A 27,148-nucleotide genomic window follows, 5' to 3' on the forward strand; every position below is an offset into this window, starting at 1 on the left:
GTGTTTTCATAGTCTTTTTATTTACACAATTAAACATTAAATATTTTATAAAATAATAATCTCACTCCTGTTTCACAGTGCAAAATTCAAAAGTACAGCATACGGCAGATTCAGTAGTTAATCCAAACCAGAATATACAAACATCTAATAATAACCATAAAAATAATCTTCCATGAGTTTTTGATATGCATGGGTACATTTACTAGAAAAATAGATATTGGTAGTTTATTTCCTCAGCAGAATAATGTCTCAAAAGCAGACAGTAAAATGAGCAGCGTACTGATCTGAACAACACTCATATCTTACAATAATTCTTAACAGATTTAAAACGCATAAATGATCATATCACATGAAGAACCTGTTCTAGAGATCCACTTATGTAGTGTTATGTGAGCTGCCTAACTAGACAGCATTATAGGCATCATAGGCAGCTGACAATTGCACAAAACCAGCTTAGTAGGTGGTCAAGGGCAATGTTGATGATTTTATTTGTTACTAAAAATTGACAAAAATTGAAACTTGGGCATTATTTTGCACTAATTATGTTGCTACCCATGAAAAATGTTTCAGATCAGTCACTTATGAGGTTCCATTACAGTTATGATGCAAACGTATGCAGGCATTAGATAGCTTCCTAGGGTTTAGAACAGAGCCGTGTGTTTTAGATGTAGTAAAAAACACGTCTTATTAAAAGTATAACGCTTTTGCTCAAAGTGTTGGTTGAGTATCACAGCCCAAAAACTCCAGCCGCAGGGCAATATCATTGACCCAGCCTTTCGGGTGAATCCGTATGAAGCGTGCGAACAGAGGCGGATCAAACATGTTCAGAGCCTCCTCATCATGCTCACTGTTTCCTTCAAAGATCTACATTAGGGTGAAAAAGAAACATGAAACTATGACTCCTGAAATCCATCAAGAACATGTCCAGGTCACCCCAAAATCAAAAGAAATGCAAAGGGAACCATACTGAATGAATATATGAAGAGTTTGGTTCCAAAACGCAATAACTCCATTTTGATTAATTTGAGTAAAAAGGTGTTTTCTTTACCAAGAAAGTGGCAAGATGAAAACCACTATTTTCTGTTTCAAACTTTCACATAGCATCTTTTGGTTATAAAAACATAAAAAATTCAAATCTACATTTTGATTTTAAAAAGTTTATTATAAAAACGTATTATTTTTTTCCCCAAAATGCAATAAATCCATGACACTTTTTTTCAAAATGCAATTAATCCATCAATATAAAAGTTATTTTTCAAATTGAAAATACACAACAAAGTAAGTTGATTCATATACATGACAGAGTCTAAACTTTGCCAATATTTATCTTATATACAGGCATTTTACTAAAAATACATTCAGCCGTCGCTCCCAAAATGAATCTTGTTAATGTTATAAATTATTTGTCATTACCGATTAAAGAGTATCTGGCGCCACCGCACGGTTAAATAAACACATTTGCCGAGTACATTGTTATTAAAAACGGCTTTTAAAAAAGCCTTCAATGTTTACAGTGGGTGGAATGGAGCGCTGTGATCGGTTGAGCGGATATATCGCGTTCTGCAGAGAAGGGAGACTGGCGTTTGTCGCGTTTTGGAAAGAAAGGGAGAAAACATGACAGAATAACACGACGGATATCGCATTTTGCGCAAAATTAATAAATGACTTTTCAATACCGACCAGATACAATACTGATTTTGGTGGAAACTCAATTTTTTGAAAATGGCGTTTATCGCGTTTTGGAACCAAACTCTTCATATATTATTCTTAAGAGAAATATGAAATCTTAGAATTATCCCAATTATTTTGCTAAAACAGTCAGTTCTCACACATATTACATTCCCCTGTTCTGTAACAATGGACTTTATACTCGACCTCCACACCAACAGCTGCTCATAATCATTACTGCAGCCCTCTGATTGGTGTAGAGAGAGAGGGGGCGGGTCTAAAGTTATTGGAGGTCGATTTGGTCTCCAGCCAATCAAACACTCACAATCTGATAATGCTCCTCAACATGGTACACAACATAGCAGTGTTCTTGTACTGTCTTTGTATTTCTTGCCATTTTTATGGAGCCCTGCACATGACATGTGGGAAATTATATATATGCATCTTGGCCGTGATTTAAGAATTTATTTCCTTGTTTTATTAATTCATTGCTTTGTTTTAGTAAATCTTGTCCATGATTTATTAATTTGTTCCTTTATTTTAGTTAAATCGTAATAATTTGTTAGCAGTGTTGAGGTTATGTAATGCAAGTTACGTAATCAGATTACTTTTTCGAGTAACTAGTAAAGTAATGCTTTACTTTTAAATTTACAACAAAATATCTGAGTTACTTTTTTAAATAACACAAGTTTTGTTTTTCCATTTATTGATTGACAGCTCTCCTGTCCCCATGTTGAGTGAATTCGTGAGTAAACGCAGAGGCGTTGTGTGTGAACATGATTGTTATTGTAGTTCTAGACTAAATGTGAGAAATTTCTCATCTCATTTGGACAAAAACAGATTCAGAATCAAAATCAAAATCAAAATGAATAAAAACAGTTAAATGCAAACTCAGAACATTAAGCAAACCTGCAATAAATAAGTATGTTAAATATACTTTATGTATTTAATCTCACTTTATTAAGTCTTTGCTGCTAAACCTTCCATGATGCAATTCAACAATATTAATAAGCAAAAATTACTTTAGGTTGAAAGGCTTGTTTGAGCTGCGCCCTCTACTGTACAGGCATGAATTTGCATTTGCTTCAGCCTGAGGCATATTCATTTCACTTATTATGTGAAACGGCCTTAACATTTGCCAAAAATAGAACTTTTGTGTTTTTTATGTTATTAAATGATCAAACAAGCCCAGCTGAGGTGTGGAAAAGTAATGCAAAAGTAACGTAATGCATTACTTTCCATAACACAATTAGTTACATTTTAGGGAGTAAAGGAATGTAAAACTGATTATTAATAGAAGCTAATACACACAAATATAGCCATACCTTGTCACTGTCTGTGCCCTGCTCCTTCACACTGGTCCAGCTGTGACCGTTGTTGCTAATGGAGACGGTAAATTCAGTGACCATCATCAGTTTCAGGACAGATCGAGCCCCCTGTGTGACCAACCCAGTCACTCTCTTCATTGAGAGAAAGTCCACCTGTAACCACTCATGAGGGTTATTACTCTGTAGAAAGAGAGAAGAAGAGGGGGAAGACATGATAAGACAAAATATAAGATGAACAGTTGAACAATATTTATTTTCTATACATTGTTTCTCTGAGTGTGAACATTCAAATGTTCATCAAACACCCATGAGCAGTTGGAATGTGCATAAATCTACATACAAATGGCTTGCACTCTAAGAAAAGGCTGTAAAAATAGGGCCCAATGTACTGTGTTAACATGAAGGAATTTTCCATATTGATTTTTCCCAGGTGTTTTATCCGTGTTTTGAATTAGGCATTAGGCAGTTTTAGGGTTAAAGAACACGCCCGTAAACTTAATGGATAACGTCCTGGCAGAGCATTCCATTCCATTTCTGTTTTTCTCTAGATTTTATTTACTTTTATTTGACTCTGTATATTTTTTGGGAAAATAAACAACACTTTCCTTTAAGAAGCACAGATTTCTGCAGGTATAAATGTTAAGTTATAATGCAGAACATAATTGCATGTGGAGCAGAGCGGCACACTAAACGGCTCTAAATAACTCATAAATCCACCTCGATGACAGTGCTTGGCTCTTTGTGCGCAATCTTGTTCAAAGAGGAAATAGAAAGAGCAATAACTTAAAAACCATTAAGGGATTAAGACAATGGAGGACAGACGGGGCAGAGGAAACACTCACAATGGGCTTAGAAAACACACACAAGGTAGAGAGAAAATTCACTTACACTCTGTGAAAACATGCGATATATACATAGATAGATAGACAGACAAACTGACAGATGGATACCTTGGGTCTCCATGCATTGGCTCGTCCCTCCTGGTGGAGTCGAGCGAGGTCGGGACTCCAGGACAGTAACCACTTGTTTAAGAACGAGGAGGCGCTGATGCTACTGCTGGGAATCGACCTGCGCTCCATTCCCAATGGCATAGAACAGCCTGAGGAACACACAAACAAACATGCTCTTATTGGTTTAAAGCAGTGTTATTATGAATTTCATTCATTACACTGTGTCTACACCAAACGCGACTGTTGTCTACTCTGAATTCGACAATCTGACTGTTGCAAAGCACTTGGAGTATGTCAGAAATAGAACGGGGAATCCGTTTACTGTCAGGAATTTGTTGTGTCAGTGTAGACAATATCACTGATTATGATGGGTTCTATTGTCTTTTGACGAGTCGTGTCGCGCCGCTCGCGTCCGGTGTAGACACAGTGTCAGATGAAAAGATTCTATATGGAACCTTAAAGGATTCTGTCAGACGCTTCATATTTAGAACCTTTTAGGAGTTCCATCATGGCATCATTTTATGGATGTATTCTTAATTTTGTTTTAAGTAATTTTTTATTTTGATTCAATTTTATGAATTAAGCAGCTTGTAAACATACTTTATCACTAGAATTTTTTTAAATGACCTGTTAAACATGAAACTATTTTGCAATCATTTTAGACATTTCTTATATAGAACCTTTTTGGCATAAAGAGTTCTTTAAAATTGACTTAAGAACGCTTAAGGTCATTGCACACAAATTCGCATGCAAATTCGCATCGCACGTTAAAAAATAAATTCGACGTTATGTCAGTCACGTTTGCACACTGCCTCCGAAACTTTCGTCCGTCAAAAAAATATTCGGATCAGGTTCGATTTTCTGCGTTTTTCGCATCCGTGGCACGCATTTTGAGAGACGTTTTGACAATTCAGAGCCACCGTACGTGAACCCAAAAATCCAGAATGCCATCTGACAAGTTGATCCACGTCTTCTACAGCACAAAACAGCAGCACTGAATGACAAACAACGTGAGGAATACAAAGAGACTGAATATAAAGACAGATTGTGCCAGTAGTAAAGCATCAAACTGAGCCACTGACATCCTGAAGTAATCTTTGAAACACTTGGATAATCCCGCAGCTCCTTGATGAGGTGAATTCTCCTTTCTCCCTATGCAATCTCGGGATTGAATGGACCCAATATTTCCTCTTTCTTTTTCTCTTTTTAGGAGACAACTAATCGTGAGGAGAGAGAAGACAACTAATCGTGCTCACTGCTTGAAGACTTCATTTTGTATTGTTTTGCGTTTTGTTTTGCGTTTTTTTTTTTCTTTTTTTCTTTTCCGCAACGCATTCATTAATACGCATCGGACTCAGTGTGCAAGGTCTCTATGCGTGACAAATTTTTAGGATTGCGAATACGAAAAAACGCATGCGAAAATTTCGGACTCAGTGTGCAAAGGCCTTTAGAGTGCGTTCACACTTGTAGTTCGGTTCGTTTGCTTCATTTGGTCCGGACAACAAAAAAAAAAAAATTAGTCCTAGTCTGATTAGCGTTCAGATTGGCAATTTTATCTCCGAACCAAAAGATACCGAACCTAAAGGCATAGGGACACATTCACAACCTAATTGGTCGGATTTTTTGACGTATTGCTTTTTTTGAGACGGAACTTACCAAACATCTGAGGTAAATGCGCTTGTTGTGTGTGTGTGTAGCCTGCATATGATTTTTTGGCCAGCTGGGAACTCGTGAAGAGCTTATAAAATGCGTAAAGGAGTCAAAACAGTGTCGGGAATCCTTCCGTCACACACACAAACGATCTGCTGCTTGGAGATGCGCGTCTGATGCCTGTGATGGGCAAACTTGCGACTATGACGAGAAAAAACGATTCTGTACTTTTCAGGGTCTCATCTTCCTGTCTTTGTTCCGTGTTGCGTTCATATATCATTCGAACCGCACCAGAGTTCTTTTGGAAGAACCCTGGTGCGCACCAAACAAGCGGACCGAGACTGCTGAAATGATGGGTCTCGGTCCGCTTGTTTGGTGCGCACCAGGGTTCGGATGGCAGCGTTCACATATGTTCAAATGAACCGCACTAACAGAGCAAACGCACCAGGGTTCGTTTTAATCGAACCAAACATGACAAGTGTGAACACACTCTTAGAGTTCTATATTGAAGCCCAATAAACCTTTTTTTCCCCTAAGGCCCATTTACACTATTGCGCTTTTGATTTAAAACAGCGTTTTAAAATGAAAACGATCCTCGTCTACACTGGCATTTCCACAGCGTTTCAGAAACGATCTCCATCTATACTTCACGACCGAAAATGCATGTCACATGACCGTTCATGCACACTGGGCATGTGCGTACAAGTGTAAACGGTTGCCTCTTGCGCATGTAGGTTAAGCCAGCAAAGATTGCAGTTCAAGGTGTGTTCACGCCACCTCGTAACTCCTGTAATTGCGAGATTTTAGCTTGTGAAAAGTGTTCACGTTCTCGTAGAGCTCGTAATTACAGCTTGTAGACTGGGAGTACCACCTGACCGTTGTAGATTTAGAACTTGTGTGTTTTAAAACGAAAATGCACTTGTGTAAAAATGGCCTAAGTCTGAAAAACATCTATACTGCAAGGGCCTTGTTTTGGAGAAGTGTTTCTAGATGTGCAGAAACACATGCATTATTCAGCTCTCTCAAACTTTAATTACTCATACTTCTCTTTTATAATGAAACTTCGGACTTTGCAATTGATGCTTGAAGGGAGAAAAAGTGTTTGAAAGCAGAAGAGAGCAGACATACGGACCGCTGTATTTAGAAGCCTTGAAGCTTGAATGAAAGTAGGAAGTGAATCTTTCTGATGCTCCAGCAGGATGAAAGACTCTCATGAACAAACAAAAACATCAAGAGCTTTCAGATTTACATTTTTAAATAGCTTCATGTTGATAAAAATGGCATACAGAGGCAAACAAGAAATGTGCTTTGCATTATTCACTTATTATCTCACAGTTGACTTGTTTTCTAGTTGGTGCATTGATTGTATCGTCTTTATCTTTTCCTTCAGTTCTTCAACATTAGACAATGCTGTGATTTGACAAGACTCATCATTCTCTGTGTGTGTGTGTGTGTGTGTGTGTGTGGGTGTGTGGGTGTGTGGGTGTGTGTTCACTCACTATTGAGGTCACATCCCAGCAGTTCTATCCTCAGGGTGGGCTGCTTCTTGAAGGTCACTGGGTGAATCCTGATGTAGCGACCCACGATGGGTGGAGAAAATAAGTTTTCTTTTATTCTGGAACCATCCATATTTCCATTGAAAGTCTGTAAAAATAGTCAAATTTATAATCAGGGCAGCACTTCCTTTTGAAATCAAACCAAAACAGTTTCATTGGAAAAAATGATGTTGGTGTGAGTTTCATCTTGCATTTTTTAAAGATTGTGATGTTTAAGGGGTGGGAGATTTCGGGAGGTTTTGTTTTCGGGAGGTTTTAAGTGGCCAGATAGAATTCTTTTCTAAAAATAGCTCTTGAAATATAATGATTATCACCAGAAAAGTGGTAGGGATAAACTAGTAACTCTATTGAAAATCAAAAAAGAGTCTGATATACTAAGTCAATATGTGAATTAAATCTAGTAGTTAATTAAGACTTTTTTTCCACCACCGTGTCCCTTTAGGGTTTCTGTAGAGATTGCTCTGTAGACGGCAAAGCTAAATTATATTTGATTTCGGTGAAAGAAACATTTGCTAACATTATAAGAGGACTGGAGGGGTAAAAATGAAATCCTACAAAGCAAAGCGTGTAATATGGCCCCTTTAAATCAGTCTGTTTTGATGTAAATTCAGATGTTGATACTGACGTAAGATGACTTGGTGCAGTTTCCTCTGTACATGGTCCAATTCTCCTGGTCAGTGCTGTAACTGATGGTGTACAAAATAGTGAAAGACTCGCTCAAACCCATCGAGGTCTTTGCACCCTGAGTCTGAATACCATGGAGGAGCATGGGCTTTAACAGATCCACCTAAAACACACATACAAAAACAAACAGAACTGGATTACTACTGGAGCTATTTCTAGTGATTAAATAAATACCTCCCTACAGAAATGCCAAGATTAAGATTTAATTAATTTCCTTGACATTTCCATAAAACTATTTTCAGGTTTTCTCATGATCATAAATGCCCTGCCTAAAATAGGGAATTGTTGTGTATCCTACACGTTTTCTCTCTTTTTCTTGCTCTTCCACACACTATTGAAGCAAAGGTTAAGTTAAAACTATCTATTTATAGTATTTCAAAACATTGTCTTGCTGAGAATGAAAGAAAAATGTGTCAAGACTGACTGAATGACTGTGGTGCAAAGAGTCAATATTGTCTGTGATATGAGCCACATATAAATCAGGACATGTTTTCCTTAAAAAAATGAGCCAAAGTACAGCATGTTATCTCTGCAAACACATAGTTTATTTTACCTGGAGCCAGGAATCTATGCCTCTGCCCATCCAGGCATTAATAGATCCAGATAACTCGAGTCTGGCTAAACCGGGCCTCCAGTCACCTTTAAGAGAAATGGCATTTCAATGAATAATTGTATTAAAATACTAGATTTTATGGCTTTGAAGTCAAAAGAGCCCACTCCCAATTTTCTATGGGATTTGCACCAGGTGAAAATCCTATTATAAGACTTATTCCTAACATATTTCTCCTCAATAAAACACATGATTTGATGAATCATTCATGTGTGGGGCACAAACGTTGCTGGACAAATTACTTAGGAGTTTGAACAAATCCATTGCACACATCAGACATCTGAATACTTTCATCGTACTATAACCCTGTGGTTTTTATATTGCACTTTGATGCTCTTACCATAGTGATCAGAGGCTGTTATTTGGTTGTTGTTAATCCATCCTGACTGCATTCCTAATGGCTGAATGCATCCTGTTAAACAAAATCAATCAGTTTCAGGTGCCTCTTACTATTTAGTGATTCAAAACATGACTGCAGAAACAGGATGCCAAGAAAGATGAATGAAAATGAAAAGCTCTTACGTGGGTTGTAGACCAGCATCTTGGCTCTCATGCCGGCCATCTGATGTTCTCCTATAGTGCACTCGATTAACCAGGTGCCTACGATGGCTGGCCTCATCTCCACCGTCCCAAAAACGCCTGCGAAATGAAACAGAATTATTGATATTGAAAGAGAGAAAGGGTGTATCGATTCCACAAATATCTATATTTAGAAATGTTTCTTGAGCAGCAAATCAGCATATTAGATTGATTTCTGAAGAATCATGTGACACTGAAGACTGGAGTAATGATGCTGAAAATTCAGCTTTGATCACAGGAATAAATTACACTTTACTATATATTCACATAGAAAACAATTACTTTAAATTTTAATAATTTTTCACAATAGTACTGATTTTACTGTATTTTTCATTAAATAAATAGAGCCTTGGTGAGCAGAAGAGACTTCTTTCAAAAACGTTAAAAAATCTTGATTATTCCAAACATTTGAATGGTAGATTTGCTGTAAGATTGCCCAAATTATGTTTAATGAATTGTCATTTGAAATCCAAAAATAAACAGGCATGCAAGGTGCCGTGTGAAGGATTTGTGTATAGTTTACCGGGATAGAGATTGAAAATTCCCATGCGGTGTTCCTGATCTTTTCCGACTCCGAACGGCAGTCCGTGGAAGTGCACAGCGTGAAACTCGCCTTGACTCCCAACGTTGAGAAGATGCCAGCGAGTCATCCGGTACTGTTCAACTATCAGGCCAGGAAGCGTTTCTGACACGTAGCCGTTAATAGCTACAAGTAACCATGAAACACAACACAATATTATATTGTAGCTATTATAACAGTTCATAATATATCTCCAAGGTTATGGGATCGATTCACAAGGAATGCATGAACAATAAAATGTATACCTGTATAAAGCAATGTAAGGATAAAATCGTCTGCCAAATGCATAAATGTTAATGTACACGTGTCACTTTTAATCAATGCATTTCCAAAATGTTTCTTTATATTTACAAAAATTGGGTACATGGAACCTGTTTACTGTTTTGATGAATTAAAGCATTAAAGTTTAGGCTCTAAGGCTGTTTAACAACTACATAAGTAACACAATAACAATGGATCCATTTGTTGTTATCAGCATAGATTCAAATAATTTTCGAGATGGAGGACATGAACAGATCAGACTGGTCATCTGGTAATTACAGAAATTTCCAACACAACATGAATGCATTGGTAATTATGGCATAATGTACCTGCAAACTTGTTGCTCATCTCGAACCATGAATCGTCTACTTTGGCCTGGCAGGGTGGGGTGCAAAACTTCCTGATGTTGTAGTCGAGGTACCAGCTCTTTGTTTCATCGAAGGTGGTGAAGAGAAGAAAGTAATCTGTCACGTCAGGCTGGAGCATGACGCGTGGACGGAGGGTACCAGGACGACATATCAGCATCGGACCGATTAGTCCAGAGTTTATGTCCTTCTCCTGGTGGACACCGGAGGAATACAGAAGATGTTATTTTCATTTCACTTATGCTTTTGACAGATGCTTTTATCCAAAACAGCTTGCATTGCATTCAGTCAATACATTTTATCAGTTCATGCATTCCCTAGGGGTCAAATCCATTAAGTCCCTTTAAGACAAGTCATTTCATTCGGCGGCCATCTTTGAAACGCCTCTCGGGCATGCAAGTGCAGCTCCTATCTCTTTGAATGGGGAAACATCAAATTCTCCAAAGCTGTTTGCCAAGCTTTCGATTAAATTTAATATTTGAAATCACCAATGAAATCTGACAACAACTAGCTCATCAATTTTGTTTCTAAACAAGCTAATGCACAAAACTTTGCATGCTTACTGATGACCCTGAAAGTTAAAAGTATTCACAAAATTTCAAGAAATAAATACAAACCCTGCGTCCCAATGTCCATACTATCCATCCTAAATAGTAGGTGAGATTAAAATAAGTGTGTCCTAAAGCATAGTATGTTGAAAAGTGTATGCCAAAAGTCCCCGGATGGTCTACTATTTCCGGTAGATTTTCGAAGTGTGGATCCGTGCACACTAGAAAGGCTAATATTGCCCACAACCCATTGCGCTCTGGATGAGGATGATTCAGTTCAGAACTACAAACATGAGTAAAACGTGTTAAAAACATGACGGATATGCGTGCCTGACAGTGAGAGGTTTGAGTGACAAATAATCAGTTTAACCTGATAGAAAATATTTATTTAATGTTATCCGTGTTATATTTCATCTGCAATACCAATGTGATCCGACTGGCCATTAACTTTTAAATGCATCATTATGCATATGAGGAGAGTTCTCCACATGAAAGACCCACGACTGCAGATCAACGTGATACTGCATTTCTCTCCAATACGGTAGGAAATTAACTAAATGAAGTCTGGTGGAGGATGTAAGATGATTGACAGGCCAGTTTACGGTGACAAGATGCGACAGAGTGCAAAGATGCAACTGTATGATGTGATAGTATGTCCCAAAACTTGTCTACTCCTTCGCTACACACTCAAAAGTGTTCACAAAAAGAGTACATACTTTTAGGGCGTAGTAGAAGTAGGCGAATTGGGACACAGCAAAAGTTCTGTCATGAAACTCTATAGGGCACAGCTGATTGGTCCCTGCTCTATCAGTAGCCAATGAGCTCACTGCTCAACCTTCAAATACCAGTCAGCATTTGCTGTAGTATAGCGCACTTTCAGAAACCCTCCGCCTTCCCCAGCTCCACCTGTATAGATCTGCTACATGTATGCATTATTGTACAGCAGCAGCGTGTCTTATCTGTTTTGGCAGTAGCAATTCCTGTACTTGCTCTGCAGCATCAATAACCAACGGCTGCAGCATAGCAGATCTGTTCCACCAAGACCAAACTTATCAACATTATCATATCCATTACCATGCCAAACACTCCGAGAGTTGTCATGACAGAACTAGTTTAATCATTGTTTGAAGAAGTTTGAAAATCAAATGCAGGTCACACTGACCCAACACAACAGGAGGGAGTAAAGACAACATAAATATGACATGAATGATTCCTCAAATTCCTCAAATCCAACCTAATTTTGATTCCTGCGTTGCACATTGAATTACCATGTTGAGGTTGGAGTAGTAGGCCCCAGCCTTGCAGTCGAACTCTGACGCTGAGGGACCTTGTCGTCTGGAGATTCTCCAGTTGTACACCCTCTCCTCACCCGGAGGAACTGGATCACCTGGTACATCTTCAGCCTTGGAGCCTTCTGGGCCCGTTCCAGGGCTGAAACTCCCCTGTGTCTTATCGTACACCCCATGCAAGTGGAAAGAGTATGGTCTGGACGCCAGGTTCTTGAAAACGACCTTGTGGGAAGAGAAATGCGAGAAATTAGTGTGGGCGATGGACCGAAACTTTGCTGATTAATAAATGCTTTTTTTTTTGATGATGCATTTTTGAGTAGTGTGTGAGATTTGTGTCTTCTAGTTAAGCTTTTGCCTTCACATGAAGTTCCCAATCGTGCGGATTTCTATTGAAGTGGCAAAAGCAGAACAGTAAATGTGACTGCAATATTCAATTGAATCAAGAGGCTTTTAATAGCACATTTCTAATAAAGAAACTTCTTGTAGGAACAAAATTTATTGAAAGACACTTTATTTTACTAAGAAATTAGAATTAGTCAGCGCAGAGAATTCACATGATTGAAACTGTTGCGAAATCTGCAAGGGGAAATCTTTCGCCTTTACAAGAAATTCCCAATGATTTCTATTGAAAAGACTAGATTGACTGCATCGTAAGAATGCAATGTTCAGTTTGATCGAGAGGTTTGTAGTACCTCCTTTTAATGAAGAAACTTACAGTAAGAATATCGTTGATTTCTGCCTTCAACACAGGACCCATAATGCCAAGGTGCTCGTCTAGTTCTCCTCGTTTGATTGGATTCTTGAAATCTCTGTCCTGATAGGCTCTGAAAACCACCTTTCTATAGGCTGGGAAATATTTTCTCATTCCCCGTCGCATCTCCCTGTGGACACATCAAACATTTAGTGCAAATACAATTAAGGAGGCCATTAAAGGATTAGTTCACTTTCAAATAAAATTTTCCTGATAATTTACTCACTCCCATGTCATCCAAGATGTTCATGTCTTTCTTTCGTCAGTCGAAAAGAAATGAAGGTTTGTGATGAAAACATTCTAGGATTATTCTCCTTATAGTGGACTTCAATGGACTCCAAACGGTTGAAGGTCAAAATGTCAGTTTCAGTGCAGCTTCAAAGGGCTTTAAACGATACCAGACGAGGAATAAGGGTCTTATCTAGCAAAACAATCTGTCATTTTTGGAAATAATGTAAATGTATATGCTTTATATAAACAAATGATCGCCTTCCAAGAGCTTCCGCCAAAACCGCACTTTCGTATTCTTCAAAAAGCTTACGCTGAATGTCCTACGCCTTCCCTATTCTACTTACGGAAAAAGTGTGGTTTTGGCGGAATTTTTGTTCATCATTTGTGTTTATAAAGCATATACATTTACTTTTTTTTCAAAAATGACCAATCGTTTCTCTAGATAAGACCCTTATTCCTCGTCTGGTATCGTTTAAAACCCTTTGAAGCTGCACTGAAACTGTAATTTTGACCTTCAACCGTCTGGAGTCCTGTGAAGTCCACTATATAAAGAAAAATCCTGAAATGTTTTCATCAAAAACCTTAATTTCTTTTCGACTGAAGAAAGAAAGACATGAACATCTTGGATGACATGGGGGTGAGTAAATGATCAGGAAAATTTAATTTGAAAGTGAACTAATCCTTTAAGGCTGGTTTTAAAGCAAAAATATTAATATCACCATCTTAAAGAGCATTGCATTGTGTCATTTCAAGGAGTTTTTTGCACTATAAAAAGAGTAAATAAAGTAAATATTTAATTTAGTAAACAAACAATTAAATTAAATGGATTTGATTCAATCCGACACCATCAAAAATTTGATTTTATACAATATATAACGTGTGTGTGTGTTTGTGTTTGTATATTTCCAAACAGAAATTCTTTTGTATTGTCCGCTAAAATTATCAAAATTGTGGTTGTGGCACATCAATATGTTTACATGTATTGTTACCTTTGTTTGATGAGCTGAGCTGGTTTATTAATCCCATAATCCCACATGATTTCCTCTGCCGCGATGTAGTAATTACGAAACCTTGACTCCGTTGACCTAATGCCGACATTATCTTCAGTATGATGATCCAAACCAAAAACGCTTCCCTCATCGCTATAATCATCATAGTCGCTTTCCAGGGATTTCCTGCCATATGTCTGATTATCTGAGGAATTTGACATTGGTTCCAAAACCGGTTCCAAATCTGGTTGGAACTTCTTTGCATCTTTGTAATTATAGTTAAGTGGATTCAAACTTTCCTCCATCTTGTCCCTCTTTAGATCCGCACTTCCAGAGTCTTCCAGAACCTCGTTTTTGCTCAGAACTTTCACATCCACTTTGTTGAGTTTGTCTTTGCTGACGCTCCACAGCTCCCGTCGATTCCTCGCTCGCTCTGATGTGACCTCCATAGAGTTGTTTAGAAGTTGACTGAGGTTAGTCGACAAGTTTGTATCTTTAAGAATGAATTTTCTAAACAGGTCATTTGTTGTTTTACCACTTGGATGCGTTTTGTTGTGCGTATCTGCATCTGACTGAATGTTTGCAACATTCAAATTTTGATTTTCCCCTGTTAATTCCCTGTTTTCTGTGGCACTTAATATGCCTGTAGGATCAATCTTGTTTGGTAACTCTGGCCTGTTTCTGTAAGACTCCAATTTGTGGTGGGACCTTTTCTGACGTTCCAAAGAATTTCCACCCATCTCCTCTTCCAGTTGATCCAAAATATCCTGTGGAATCCCACCCTGTGATAACGCATCCAGATCTTTTTCCCGCTTTACCGGAACATATCTTATCTCACATACACGGGTTCTGTTTTGTCTCCCATTGTCTGAAGCACGGCTCATGTTTACTCGTTCAGTCTCAGAGCCAGTCACAGTTCTGTTTCGGCACAGACGGATGGCGATACTGTGGTTCTTTCCCGTTGTGCCCCGTGGAGTCAGGAAGTTCTGTTCAATTAATTCGTCATCGTAGTCTTCGTTGTCCACCAGGGGAAGAACTCTTTCACAGTTAACAACCGTGTAGCGAACACTCATGCCTAGCTTTTTCAGAGAGGGGTCAAATGCACTGACCTCCCATTCACCTACAAAGATCAGACATCAGACTTATGAACATATTCTTATACATGATTCTTATATTTATCTTAATAATCTTTCATGGTTTGCTCCTCCCCTAAACGGCATTCTTTTTCAGCTGATGTCATCAAACCAGTGTTATTTTAGTATCATATACTACAGTTTTTATATTTCCAACTAATCTTTTGATTCGAATCAGTGGTTCGGAGCGTGTATCAAACTGCCAGTCACGTGATTTCAGGAAACGAGGCTTCGTTACGCCATAAGTGTTTCGAAATTTCAATGTTTCACCACTGGGGGGCTCCGAACCACTGATTTGAAACAAAAGATTTGTTAAGCTTCATGAAGCAGTGTTTTGAAATTGTTGAATAAATTTTTTTTGGTGCACAAAAAGTATTCTCGTTGCTTCATAACATTAAGGTTGAACCACTGTAGTCACATGAACTGTTTTAAATATGTTTTTAGTAGCTTTCTGGGCATTGAAAATGTAAATTGTCTTGCTGGCAATGCAGGCCTCACTGAGCCATCGGATTTCATCAAAAATATCTTAATTTGTGTTCCGAAGGTCTTACGGGTGTGGAACGACATGAGGGTGAATAATTAATGACAGAATTTACATTTATGGGTGAATTAACCCTTTAAATGAGAAGGCAATAGTGTTATTCAGCTCGAGTCAGTTCAAATGATTTTTTTTCTATTATGTTATAAATTTATATTTATCAATTTTAGGTAAAGTTTAATCAGATTTTGTTTTTAGAGTTTTTGTCATTTTTATTAATTTGTTTTAATACTGGTCAAAAGTATGCAATCATTTAATTTAATCAAAAATATAGTAAAAACCGTATTTGTAACGTTCAGGTGTGCCTTGACCTCTGACCCTTACCTAGCATATCCACTTCAGTGGTCACTGTGTCTCCAGTCATCGGGAAGAGTGTGAGGACAGTGCCGTATTTTTTATCCCTCTCGAACGTATTTCCTGTGAAGTAGACTGACAGGAAGTTGCTTTGCAGACCAATGCTCGCCACATGCCAGAGTATGACATCGCCAACGCACACCTTGAATTGTAGTTGACTGAACATGAAGCCGTTAACAGCTGAAACAGACAGGCAGAAAGATTAATTTATTAAAAATGCAGATATAATAATACAAAAAGCCACCACAGATTATCCCATGTTTTACATCCAGAGACTAAAAAAACAACACCCACTGTGCATGACGTTTGAATTGTAGAAATTCAGATCATTGCGGTTAATCCTTGTTGGATCTTCACTATTCCTTTTAATGTTGTCCTCAAAGTACCAGCTTCTGTTTTCATCAAACACCGTAAACAGGAGCTTTTTCTCTTTATCTGAAGTTAGCTGTGAAAACATTAGGAGCATTAACGATCATTTACCATCCATATTTGTACTCATAGTTTGTATTTATTGAAAATAATTTCCATGCATCTGATAAACCAACATAGGCTCACTGGAAAACATGCCTTTACCTACATTTTTGCTCATAAAAACACTGAAATGAACACGAGTGTCAGTAAAACACCAACAGGTTGTTACAGGGGCAGATTATCTATTACTAAGACTTATTTTTCGGCTGTTCCTTGCACAAAATAGACCTCAACACACTTTTACCATAGTGCATGATTTGTAAAGCTATACATTTTCAAGTTTGCATCACATAACCAGCTCCATATGTTTGGCTTTTCTGACAGAGTAAACTTGCTCAGTAGCTCACCTGGTACAGCATTGCTCTTGTGACGTAAAACGAGTCCCATGAAACAAGAGTCAGGATAAAAGAGCTCAAAGGCTTGTAGAAAGCAAGCAAAAATTACATGGGTTGCTTCAGAAAATGTTTTTTATCTCACGTTTGCTTCTGTTGACTCTTTCAGTTAGTTTTAGTGTAGGTGGTCCATTCTTTTCAAAAGTGATACATATAATATACTACACATTCAAATTTATCTGTTTCAGATAAGACAGGATGTGCTTTTAGCACCAATCAATCACAACATTTCACTTTAAAAGTGAAAACGTGCAACAAAGCAATGTGATATAATTGTGCGAAATGACGCCACATGCAGGCACGTTTTTCCAGTGAGCCTGGGTTGAGATAATCAGACCTAAATCAGGGTCTCTTCTCACCACTTTGCCTCTTTTGTCCAGAGATTGGGATTTGCAGATGATAAGGGGTCCCACCAGCCCAGACGCCACATCGCGAACGGGATCCACCATACTCTGGTATAAGCGGGTGAGGCATCGTGGGTCGGCATCTGTGGGTCCATCTTCTGATGTCAGCTTCCAGAGGTACATCATTATCTCACCTGGTGGAACGGCCAAAGAACGAAGATCCACCTGTTTGTCTTCAACCCACAAACAGAGAAAAATACGTTAATTTGCATCCCATTAACTAGAATAACTCTATTTGACACCAGGGTTATTATCTTTAACTAACACCATATTTTTAGTTTTGAATTATACTTTGAAATAAAATAAACGTTACCTGAAATAAAATAAAACCAAATTGCCAAGGCAACATATCTCATTTTCATTTCAAATGTTCTGTTTAGTATTAAAATAACTAAAACTAAAATAAAAATTTCAAAAATTGAAATGTCTTGTACCTTTGTTCGCTGTCTTCAAAGGCTGAACGCTGGTCAGGCCATTTGGATAAATGTTGAATGGTCGACTGGCCATATTTTTAAAAATAATCTAATAGAGAAATACAAAAGAGTGAAAAATTAATCACATCAAATTGAATTGTCTCAGTTATCACTTTAAAGTCAGCAATGAATTGAATTTGAATCTTCTGTTCTCTCATCTGCTTACTCACAAAATATAGAAGAAAAGATCTGCCACTACTTCCAATCGCGACTTTAAATATCAGGATGAAGTGTCAGTTATCACACATTTTCACATTCTCTTCATTAAGATGAAAAGAACAACCAGCATAATATTTCTCTTTTTGTGTTCCATGAAAGAAATAAATGTTCGGAACAACATAAAGGTAAAGAGATTTACATTTATGCATTGGAAGAAGCTTACACCCAAAGCGACTTACATTGCATTCAAGGTGTACATTTTATCAGTTGTTCTTATTAAGTTGTTATTCTTGAGATCAACCAAATTTAGTAACTAATGATTGATTTATAAAATGTGATTATCAGCCGATACCGATCTGCGGCCGATCGATCACAGAATCCCAAAAAAGTTCAAAGCCCCAAATATGCACTCTAAAAAATAAAACATTGGTTCAACAAAAACGTTTTCCACTAGAAGTTTTAACTTGTCAATTGGAAGAATTACATTAATTCAAAGCATTATTTTGAGTTGATCCAACATAATGTTTTAAATAAGGTGAAGACGTTTTTTTGCCACAATGAAAAAACATTTCTAAGTAACATGAACTTAAAAATTGTCAACATGAATGCAACTATTTAAGTTGATCCAACATAATGTTTTAAGTAAGGTGAAGACGCTTTTTGGACACAATAAAACGCATTTCTAAGTAACATGAACTTACCAAGCACCGCTCGTCACCATGATGGTAAATCTCCAAAAACCCACATTAACACATTAACTCTTCTAAATTAGCATAACAAAACACTAATTACTGCTAAATCTCCCTTACCATTAATCTTGTGCAAAAAACATTATATAACACTTAATTTTAGCATTTACTCTCCCTTTCAAGTGCCATGGGCAAAGCATGATGGGAAATTTAAATCCCAGCCCAGTTTCATTTAACTTAAGTTCGTCTAAATTAAAAGAAGTGTTCATACAACTCAAAACAATGAAACACGTTTACACGTCATCAGATTGTATTTTACATTAACAGAACTTAAAATTAAATACATTTTTGATTAAATGTTAAACTATGACAAGTCATGATAGTATATCGAATCAATAGGCATAATTTGTGTGTCATCCAAGCTCAATAAAATAACAATTACAAGTAAAAAGTCTAACAGCATTTCAGAACTTGATTTTTTATTTCACAACGATATATATATTTAAGTAATGACTAACGTTCCCCTGAATTAGTTTTTAGAGTGTGAGTAAAAATCGGTGTTACTCACCAGTTGCCCATAACTTTTTTATGTATTTTGACAATGCATGGTTGTGAGAACATCATATGACTTTGTATGGCCATCAAATCGCAACGGTTGTGATGCAATTGTTCAGGTTTTCCTTTTTTTTTTTTGTCTTTAGCTGATCACATGCCTGTATCTTTTTAAATCTACATTTCATACCTGAAACTTATCTCCCACTTCCCCTCTGAGCTCTGGACCCATCAGCATTTTGCCGGTGGTTTTCTTCACAGTGAAGGTCTTGTCTGTGTATTCAATGAAAGCCACCTTCTTATAGACCCCTCCCAAGCGCTGAGGACCTTTTCTGAACCACTCAGATGCTGCTGCTGCTGATTTCGAAGGCCTGAAACATGAAAATCAACATTAGTTTCAATCAGTTTCACATTCATTCATCTCAGGACATGCTCAAGCCGTACCGTTCGCTGCTTTGAGACGAATAGTCCCAGTCCATCTCCTCTGCTGCGATGTAATGGACCCACACTTTAGGTCTTCCCTTGGCGCTCGACCGAAGCAAAGATATAGGGCTTCCTTGCTTGAACACTATAGAGAACATGTTGTCTTCGTCCTCCTCGTTGTCATCAGAATGTTTGACATATCGCTTGTCTGGGATTGGGACCGCCACAGGTTCAGGGCAGTTATCAACGGTGAAGAATGCATTCATACCAGCTGGAGAGGAGGGTTAAATTAAACATTAGAGAAACATGAAAACAAAGTTTGGATTTCAAATTCGAAACCTTTTACATGAGTCTTACCTGTCTGATGAGAATGGATCTTGCAAGAGATCAGAAATTTTCCAGGAGCGGACGGCTTCATCAGGGCCGTAGTGAAGGTCATGGGCGTCATCTCTACAGTTATCCGCTTATGGTCGAACACCTTTAGGGTGTGTCCTTCAAACTGGATGCTGTGGATCTCTGGGGTGGAACCAAGACCAATAAGATGCCAGGACACCACCGGGCTCTTCTGGCACACGTTTAGACCTGATGAAACAAGAGCAGAGATGCAGAATACATTTGAGAATTACAACACGTAAAATAAAACAGATCAACTCCAAACAGTGCAATGCTGAATCTTAGGAACTAGCCACCAGGACGGTCTCTCAAGAACTAAATTTTCCCTTAAGGCCATTTTCGCACAGCCATTAGCAACTCTATGGAAGCTTAAGGTAATTGTGCCTTTTTATGTTACAGTTCTGACTTTTTCTTTCTCACAATTGAGCCTTCGCAAAGACCCGCCCCGCTTAGTTACTGTTGCTTTGTCCGACAAGCCATGGCGCTGTCACACCACAGAGAGTGGAAAATACATAGCGGAGAAAAGAGGACACTGACAACACGTCAACAGACAAGACCGAGCAGGTTACTTATGATATTAAACAATGTCCCAGCTTTCAAATTGTGTAACGTTTTAAGAAATTCAAACAATAATAAACGTTTTATGGCTCTTTAATGATCACTGTAGTGCCTCAGCTCAAGCGGCGTGAACCAATCATCTCTTTCTACTAGTTATTTAGAGCATCAAATAAACATGCATGAACATCAGAAGGAATGTTGTTTCAAATGCGGAAAGACGTCAATACACACCATTTTTCAAGTTCAAGTCCACCGAGGTTAATCTTATAACTCCTGACTGCTTTGTCGGACAAAATGGCAGATTCTACGTTATGATTGGTTAGATCACTTGTCAATCAAACTCCCGGCAAAGGGTCAATTGCGAGTTTGTATCTCACAATATAAATATCTGACTTCTTTTCTCAGAATTGAGATGTAAAGTCACAATTGCAAGTTATAAAGTCCAATTCTGAGGGGAAAAAAGCTCACGTCTGACTTTTTCTTGCAATTGCGAGTTTATATCTCGCAATTCTGACTTTATTTCTCAGAATTGAGAGTTTATATTTTGCAATTCTGAATTTATTACATGCAACTGCGAGTTTATGTCATGCAATTCAGAGAAAAAATGTCAAAATTGTGAGATAAAAAGTCACCTTTTTTCATTTTTCATTCACAAGCTTCCATACAACTCTGAAGTGACGTAAGCCATCACTTACGTCCTGCCGCTCTGGTTGTCGTGCGGGACTTTTATTTTGACGGCGCTGAGAACACCATGTTTACAATCTGTTTAACAGTCTAGAACTGTTAAACAAAGAAAGTAAATATGAAAGTATTATAGTGTTTGCCCTGTAGTTGATGCCCCTTAGCTGAGCAGAAATACATGATCATGTTTCGCTTGATCTCTTCAAAATAGTGTTGAATTTCCTCCTTAGCATAAAGATTGAGAAGTGCCTGGACTTCTGCGTCGGTCCATCAATCGCTGTTTTCCATGTTTGTGGAGTTAGTTTGTGAAATATATGTTTCTTTTAAAAAATTATGGGTGCCAGTGTTTCATGTAGCATGTGTTCGGCCAATCAGCGTACACTTACGTCACTGGTAGTTCCCATTGTGCTGGCTCAGACCCTACTCTGAAGTAGGAGCTAATTTAGTTTCCCCAAAAGGTGTTTCTATAACTAAAATCGTTACCAGTTTCTGCAGTGCGAACACGCCAAAAAGCAGGTACTTTTGCCAGTAGGAATAGCAACTATGAAAACGTTCCAAAATCTTAATTATTCCAAACTTTTGACCAGTAGTGTAAGAGGTAATTTCGCACCTGGTAATGTAGAGTTGATGTATCCATTGATGGTGTGGTACTGGGTTGGACTGGATGTTTTCTTCAGTTTGTCAGCTCTGCCCACGTCCTGGTACCAGCTCTTACTCTCATCGAAGACAGCAAGAAGCAAAATAAACTCTGGGACCTTCTGCTGTCTCTCCTCCGTCAGAGCCTCTGAGAGAGGTCAAATGATAAAGGACATATTTATATTGTCAAATATTCATTCAGTAAAACATCAGTGGTTAAAGAGGTCATATTATGCCTTTTTACAATGTATAGATGTTGTTTTTGGGCTCTACTAGAACAGGTTTTGATGCTTGAATATTAATTATTTTCCTCATATTCTCCATTGTTGCAGCTCCTCTCTTCCCAGTCTGTCAGTAACGCTCTGTTTAGTTCCTGTCTCTATGAAGCCCCTCCTACTGAAAAGCACAATGTGCTCTGATTGGTCGGCTGGAGCAGTGTGTTGTGATTGGTCATTAGGGAAATGTCCCGCCCCTTACCATAACTGCCAGTTTCAACACACTACTAACTAACTCAACCAGGCCCCGCCCCTTTAATCTGCATATGAATTATTTAAATGAGGAATATTGTGAAGAAAACTCAAGACTACAATGGAGCCATTTCAGGGAGTTCAGAAACACTGACACTGATATAGAGAAGAACTCCTGCTGGAGAGACTTTTTCATGATCAAACAGCAACATTACACACTAAAGACAGATAAATATGGGAAAAGGCATACTTGGACCCCTTTAAAGTGACATTTTACTTCTAAATTGATATATTTGACACATCCCAACAACAGAGAAGGAACAGAGTCACACCTGTTTTACAGATCAGAATAGTCCCGATGAGTCCGCTGTTTAAATCTCGGACGATGTCGACCTGTGATGAGTAAATGTAGGTGAGACAGTCTGGGTCTGATGGGGTTGGTCCGGAGTTGGGGGAAATGTCCCACATGTACTTGTAGTAACCACCAGGAGGCACTGCATCATCCACTCTCTCCTGAGCAGAACTGGAGTCCTCGTACCCCGCGCCTGCCGTTAGAAAGCAGAAGGATGTTGAGGTTTATCTTTACACACTATGGGTTTTTAAACATATCAGGATATTGCTGTAAATTTCAGGATATTGCTTTCATTTTGCTTTCATTTTCCATGGGTAAGCCCAGACTTACTATATGTTGGTTTATACAACTGTCAAACAAGAAATCACATGTACTTTAAGCACTCTGGAATTTATTAGTATCTCCAGTGTTACAAATTAATTCCAGAATTCCAAATGGAGCCAATAATGATGCTGTGAATTCCTTCTTGACACAATTTGCCTAATGTGGAGCCTGGAATTAATTAATCTAAAATAAATCTTTCACTATTCCTTAATCCCTCCATGTTCTAGCTTGTTCTATTCTGTATGGAAGCTTATTTCTGTCATGAAATAAAAAATTAAAAAGGTAATTGCGACTTTTCCTCAGAATTGCAAGATATAATCTCACAATCGCGTGATATAAAGTCAGAATTGCGAGATATAAAGTCAGAATTTCGAGATATAAAGTCAGAATTGGGAGTTATAAAGTCTGAATTGCGAGTTATAAAGTCAGGATTGGGAGTTATAAAGTCTGAATTGCGAGATATAAAGTCAGGATTGGGAGTTATAAAGTCAGAATTGCGAGTTATAAAGTCAGAATTGCGAGTTATAAAGTCAGAATTTCGAGATATAAAGTCAGAATTGTGAGTTATAAAGTCAGGATTGGGAGTTATAAAGTCTGAATTGCGAGTTATAAAGTCAGAATTGCGAGATATAAAGTCAGAATTGCGAGTTATAAAGTCAAAATTGCGAGCTATAAAGTCAGAATTGTGAGATATAAAGTCAGAATTCTGAGTTATAAAGTCAGAATTGCGAGTTATAAAGTCAGAATTGCGAGCTATAAAGTCAGAATTGCGAGATATAAAGTCAGAATTCTGAGTTATAAAGTCAGAATTGCGAGATATAAAGTCAGAATTGCGAGTTATAAAGTCAAAATTGCGAGTTATAAAGTCAGAATTGCGAGATATAAAGTCAGAATTGCGAGTTATAAAGTCAAAATTGCGAGATATAAAGTCAGAATTGTGAGATATAAAGTCAGAATTGTGAGATATAAAGTCAGAATTCTGAGTTATAAAGTCAAAATTGCGAGCTATAAAGTCAGAATTGCGAGATATAAAGTCAGAATTGCGAGTTATAAAGTCAAAATTGCGAGCTATAAAGTCAGAATTGCGAGATATAAAGTCAGAATTGCGAGTTATAAAGTCAAAATTGCGAGCTATAAAGTCAGAATTGCGAGATATAAAGTCAGAATTCTGAGTTATAAAGTCAGAATTGCGAGTTATAAAGTCAAAATTGCGAGCTATAAAGTCAGAATTGCGAGATATAAAGTCAGAATTCTGAGTTATAAAGTCAGAATTGCGAGATGTAAAGTCAGAATTGCGAGTTATAAAGTCAGAATTGCGAGCTATAAAGTCAGAATTGCGAGATATAAAGTCAGAATTCTGAGTTATAAAGTCAGAATTGCGAGATATAAAGTCAGAATTGCGAGTTATAAAGTCAAAATTGCGAGCTATAAAGTCAGAATTGTGAGATATAAAGTCAGAATTCTGAGTTATAAAGTCAGAATTGCGAGATATAAAGTCAGAATTGCGAGTTATAAAGTCAAAATTGCGAGCTATAAAGTCAGAATTGCGAGATATAAAGTCAGAATTCTGAGTTATAAAGTCAGAATTGCGAGATATAAAGTCAGAATTGCGAGTTATAAAGTCAAAATTGCGAGCTATAAAGTCAGAATTGCGAGATATAAAGTCAGAATTGCGAGTTATAAAGTCAAAATTGCGAGCTATAAAGTCAGAATTGCGAGATATAAAGTCAAAATTGCGAGCTATAAAGTCAGAATTGCGAGTTATAAAGTCAAAATTGCGAGCTATAAAGTCAGAATTGCAAGATATAAAGTCAGAATTCTGAGTTATAAAGTCAGAATTGTGAGATATAAAGTCAGAATTCTGAGTTATAAAGTCAGAATTGTGAGATATAAAGTCAGAATTGCGAGAATTTTATCACAGAATTTTGATAAAAATGCACACTTGCGAGAAAAATTACCTTTTTTATTTAGCGGCGGAACCAAGCTTCTGTAATTCTAAACGAAGGCTGAATCTTTGTATTACTCAAGTTTATTGCCTCAAGAAGAATCACTTGTTGTATTCATCAATTATTAGTCACTTTGGATAAAAGCATCTGCTAAATGAATGAATGTAAATTTCTATAGAATTCCAAGAAGATTAATGCAAATCCGCAGCACATTCCATCAGATTTACCTTCCGATTGTTTCCAGTACGGAATACCGATGGGAGAAATACTGAAAGCTTGTGATGCAAAGTTTTTGAAGTGCACCACAACCCTGTCATTCACCACTGTTCTGATGGTCGGGCCTTGAATACCTGAAACAGGTGGAAAACAGAAATAAATTAACTTTCTATTTGTTTCATTCGAAACATCTTAATGTTTTTCATAAGAAGCAGGGTTTATACTGACCAGCCCATGGAGGTTTTGACTTTGGCGTTGTAAAAGTGGAATCGGTGTATTCCGTATATACAGCCTTGATGTATTTCTGGACACCAGATGCAAATTTCCTGTTCAGAATGAATAAACTGTAAATAACCATCTATACAACACAATGCAATGCAATAAAACATAAAACAATGCACACAAGGGGCAATTTCTTAATGCAATGCAAAATGTTCAGTTATTGTACCAGACGTTGTCTTTTAATATTTCAGTATGTTCTGTCTTATAAAGTATTATGAATAGTTGCAAGAAATATGCATATTCAGCAAACAATCCTCTGCGGTTTCACACTGGTGAACTGTTATCACACTCTGTTCTAAAACACCAAATCAAAGATGTTTGTTCTGACCGCATGCACTATTCATGGACTCAAAATCACTTCTAGAATATATCAAATATAAATAACAGGCATCTGCTTTTTATTTTTTTATCAAAAAGTAACTAAATTAGGCTTCTGATCCCTAAAACGATCAATCAAACTGTTAACGACACTGAATGCAAACTTAGTTAACTTTCGTCATGCTCTGTTTAACTATGGAAGCGTAATTGAAATTTGGACAGTCCTCAAAGTTTTTGCCCTTGAATGTTGCTGGACTGAGTCCATCTCAACTAATGAAAAGACCAAACACTTTCTCAAAGCTGTTTCCTTTTAATACTGACTAACTGATGACACTATGCTTTATAGTCACATTCCAGTTTATCCCACAGTTTGAACACAATTGTGTTTTTTGAGAACACTGTAATAAGATTTCATAAATGGTGCATAATAAAACATTTTGGGTTGTAATGCATGTAATTATTATAGATAGAAGTGCCCACCTCTGGTTTGCTGTAGGATCTGCTGTGTCTGTAAACACATATTCCCACTTAGTTTCCACTGCTGCGATGTAGAACTCCAAAGTCTTCCCCAGGACACAGGAACACTTCAGACACAACGTGAGGAAGAGGAGGAACGGCACGACCTTCATCACTGGAGCTCAAGTTAGACACACGCTGACTGAATGTGATGCTGGGATGCTGTCAGGACACATTTAAATGTGAAAAGTGTTTAGGGAGGAGCCAGAAAGAGAGAATGTTCATGATAATGATGAGTAATAATGAGTGTCTGAGTCATAGAAAGAATGAAGTAAGAAAAGAAAGAAAGGATGACTGTTTGCACAGTTTTGTAAATTCCTACTAGCCTATTTTTATGTCTTTTTCTTTCCTCTGAAAAGCAGCGGTTTTAGTGATGCTTGTCAATAGCACTACCAAAAGTCTTAATTATATTTACTTAGTATTTAATTACATTATCACTGGAAACAAAGTACAATTGTGTGTCTAAAGCAGAGGATCTTCAGTATTCTTAGCCCAGGGCCAAAAATATTTTGTTTATCTGAAACACACACTTAAACTGTAAATCTGGGCTTTTAGGCAAAAAAAAAAAAAAAAACATGGGCAAATACAGACATTATCAATGAAATATCTATTTTAAATCATATTAAACATTTAAACATTCACAGAAACAACCAAACTAACAAAAGGTAACACAAGTTTTTCCAATGAAAGTTTCTGAAAGCTTCTTACATTTTTTAGGTAGGCTATTATTATATAAATTTAATGGGTTTATTGTAGTTTTCTTATAATGTATTTATTGTTTTATATATTTTGGAGTGAACTATGATATTAAATTTCTAAAGAAAAGAAATCT

General features: G+C 37.4%; 1 protein-coding gene across 1 annotated transcript; it reads right to left on the reverse strand.

Annotated features, from left to right (window-relative positions):
- f8 (coagulation factor VIII, procoagulant component) lies at positions 1 to 26,489 on the reverse strand. Its single transcript, XM_048187955.1, has 25 exons — positions 26,281 to 26,489; positions 25,429 to 25,526; positions 25,212 to 25,334; positions 22,695 to 22,907; positions 21,870 to 22,043; positions 19,985 to 20,209; positions 19,649 to 19,898; positions 19,395 to 19,575; positions 17,766 to 17,853; positions 17,287 to 17,504; positions 16,359 to 16,509; positions 16,035 to 16,244; positions 14,040 to 15,159; positions 12,784 to 12,949; positions 12,048 to 12,290; positions 10,196 to 10,424; positions 9,549 to 9,731; positions 8,969 to 9,085; positions 8,787 to 8,858; positions 8,390 to 8,475; positions 7,778 to 7,939; positions 7,096 to 7,240; positions 3,947 to 4,095; positions 2,994 to 3,176; positions 1 to 864 (listed from the first exon to the last, which is right to left on the reverse strand). The coding sequence occupies exons 1-25, from the start codon at positions 26,427 to 26,429 to the stop codon at positions 709 to 711; spliced, it is 5,091 nt and encodes a 1,696-aa protein (XP_048043912.1). The 5' UTR covers positions 26,430 to 26,489; the 3' UTR covers positions 1 to 708.
- Between the last annotated feature and the right edge of the window lie 659 nt (positions 26,490 to 27,148).

This window comes from Megalobrama amblycephala, linkage group LG4 (genome assembly GCF_018812025.1).
Source record: "Megalobrama amblycephala isolate DHTTF-2021 linkage group LG4, ASM1881202v1, whole genome shotgun sequence".
In the NCBI taxonomy this organism is placed as follows: Eukaryota; Metazoa; Chordata; class Actinopteri; order Cypriniformes; family Xenocyprididae; genus Megalobrama; species Megalobrama amblycephala.

Excerpts from the sequence above, each read along its gene's own strand:
- f8 (XM_048187955.1), bottom strand. The coding sequence starts at position 26,429 with ATGAAGGTCGTGCCGTTCCTCCTCTTCCTCACGTTGTGTCTGAAGTGT. Across the intron at positions 25,527-26,280 it reads GATCCTACAGCAAACCAGAG|GAAATTTGCATCTGGTGTCC; the intron begins GTGGGCACTTCT and ends CATTCTGAACAG. Across the intron at positions 19,899-19,984 it reads GATCCATTCTCATCAGACAG|CTGGTATGAATGCATTCTTC; the intron begins GTAAGACTCATG and ends CCTCCTCTCCAG.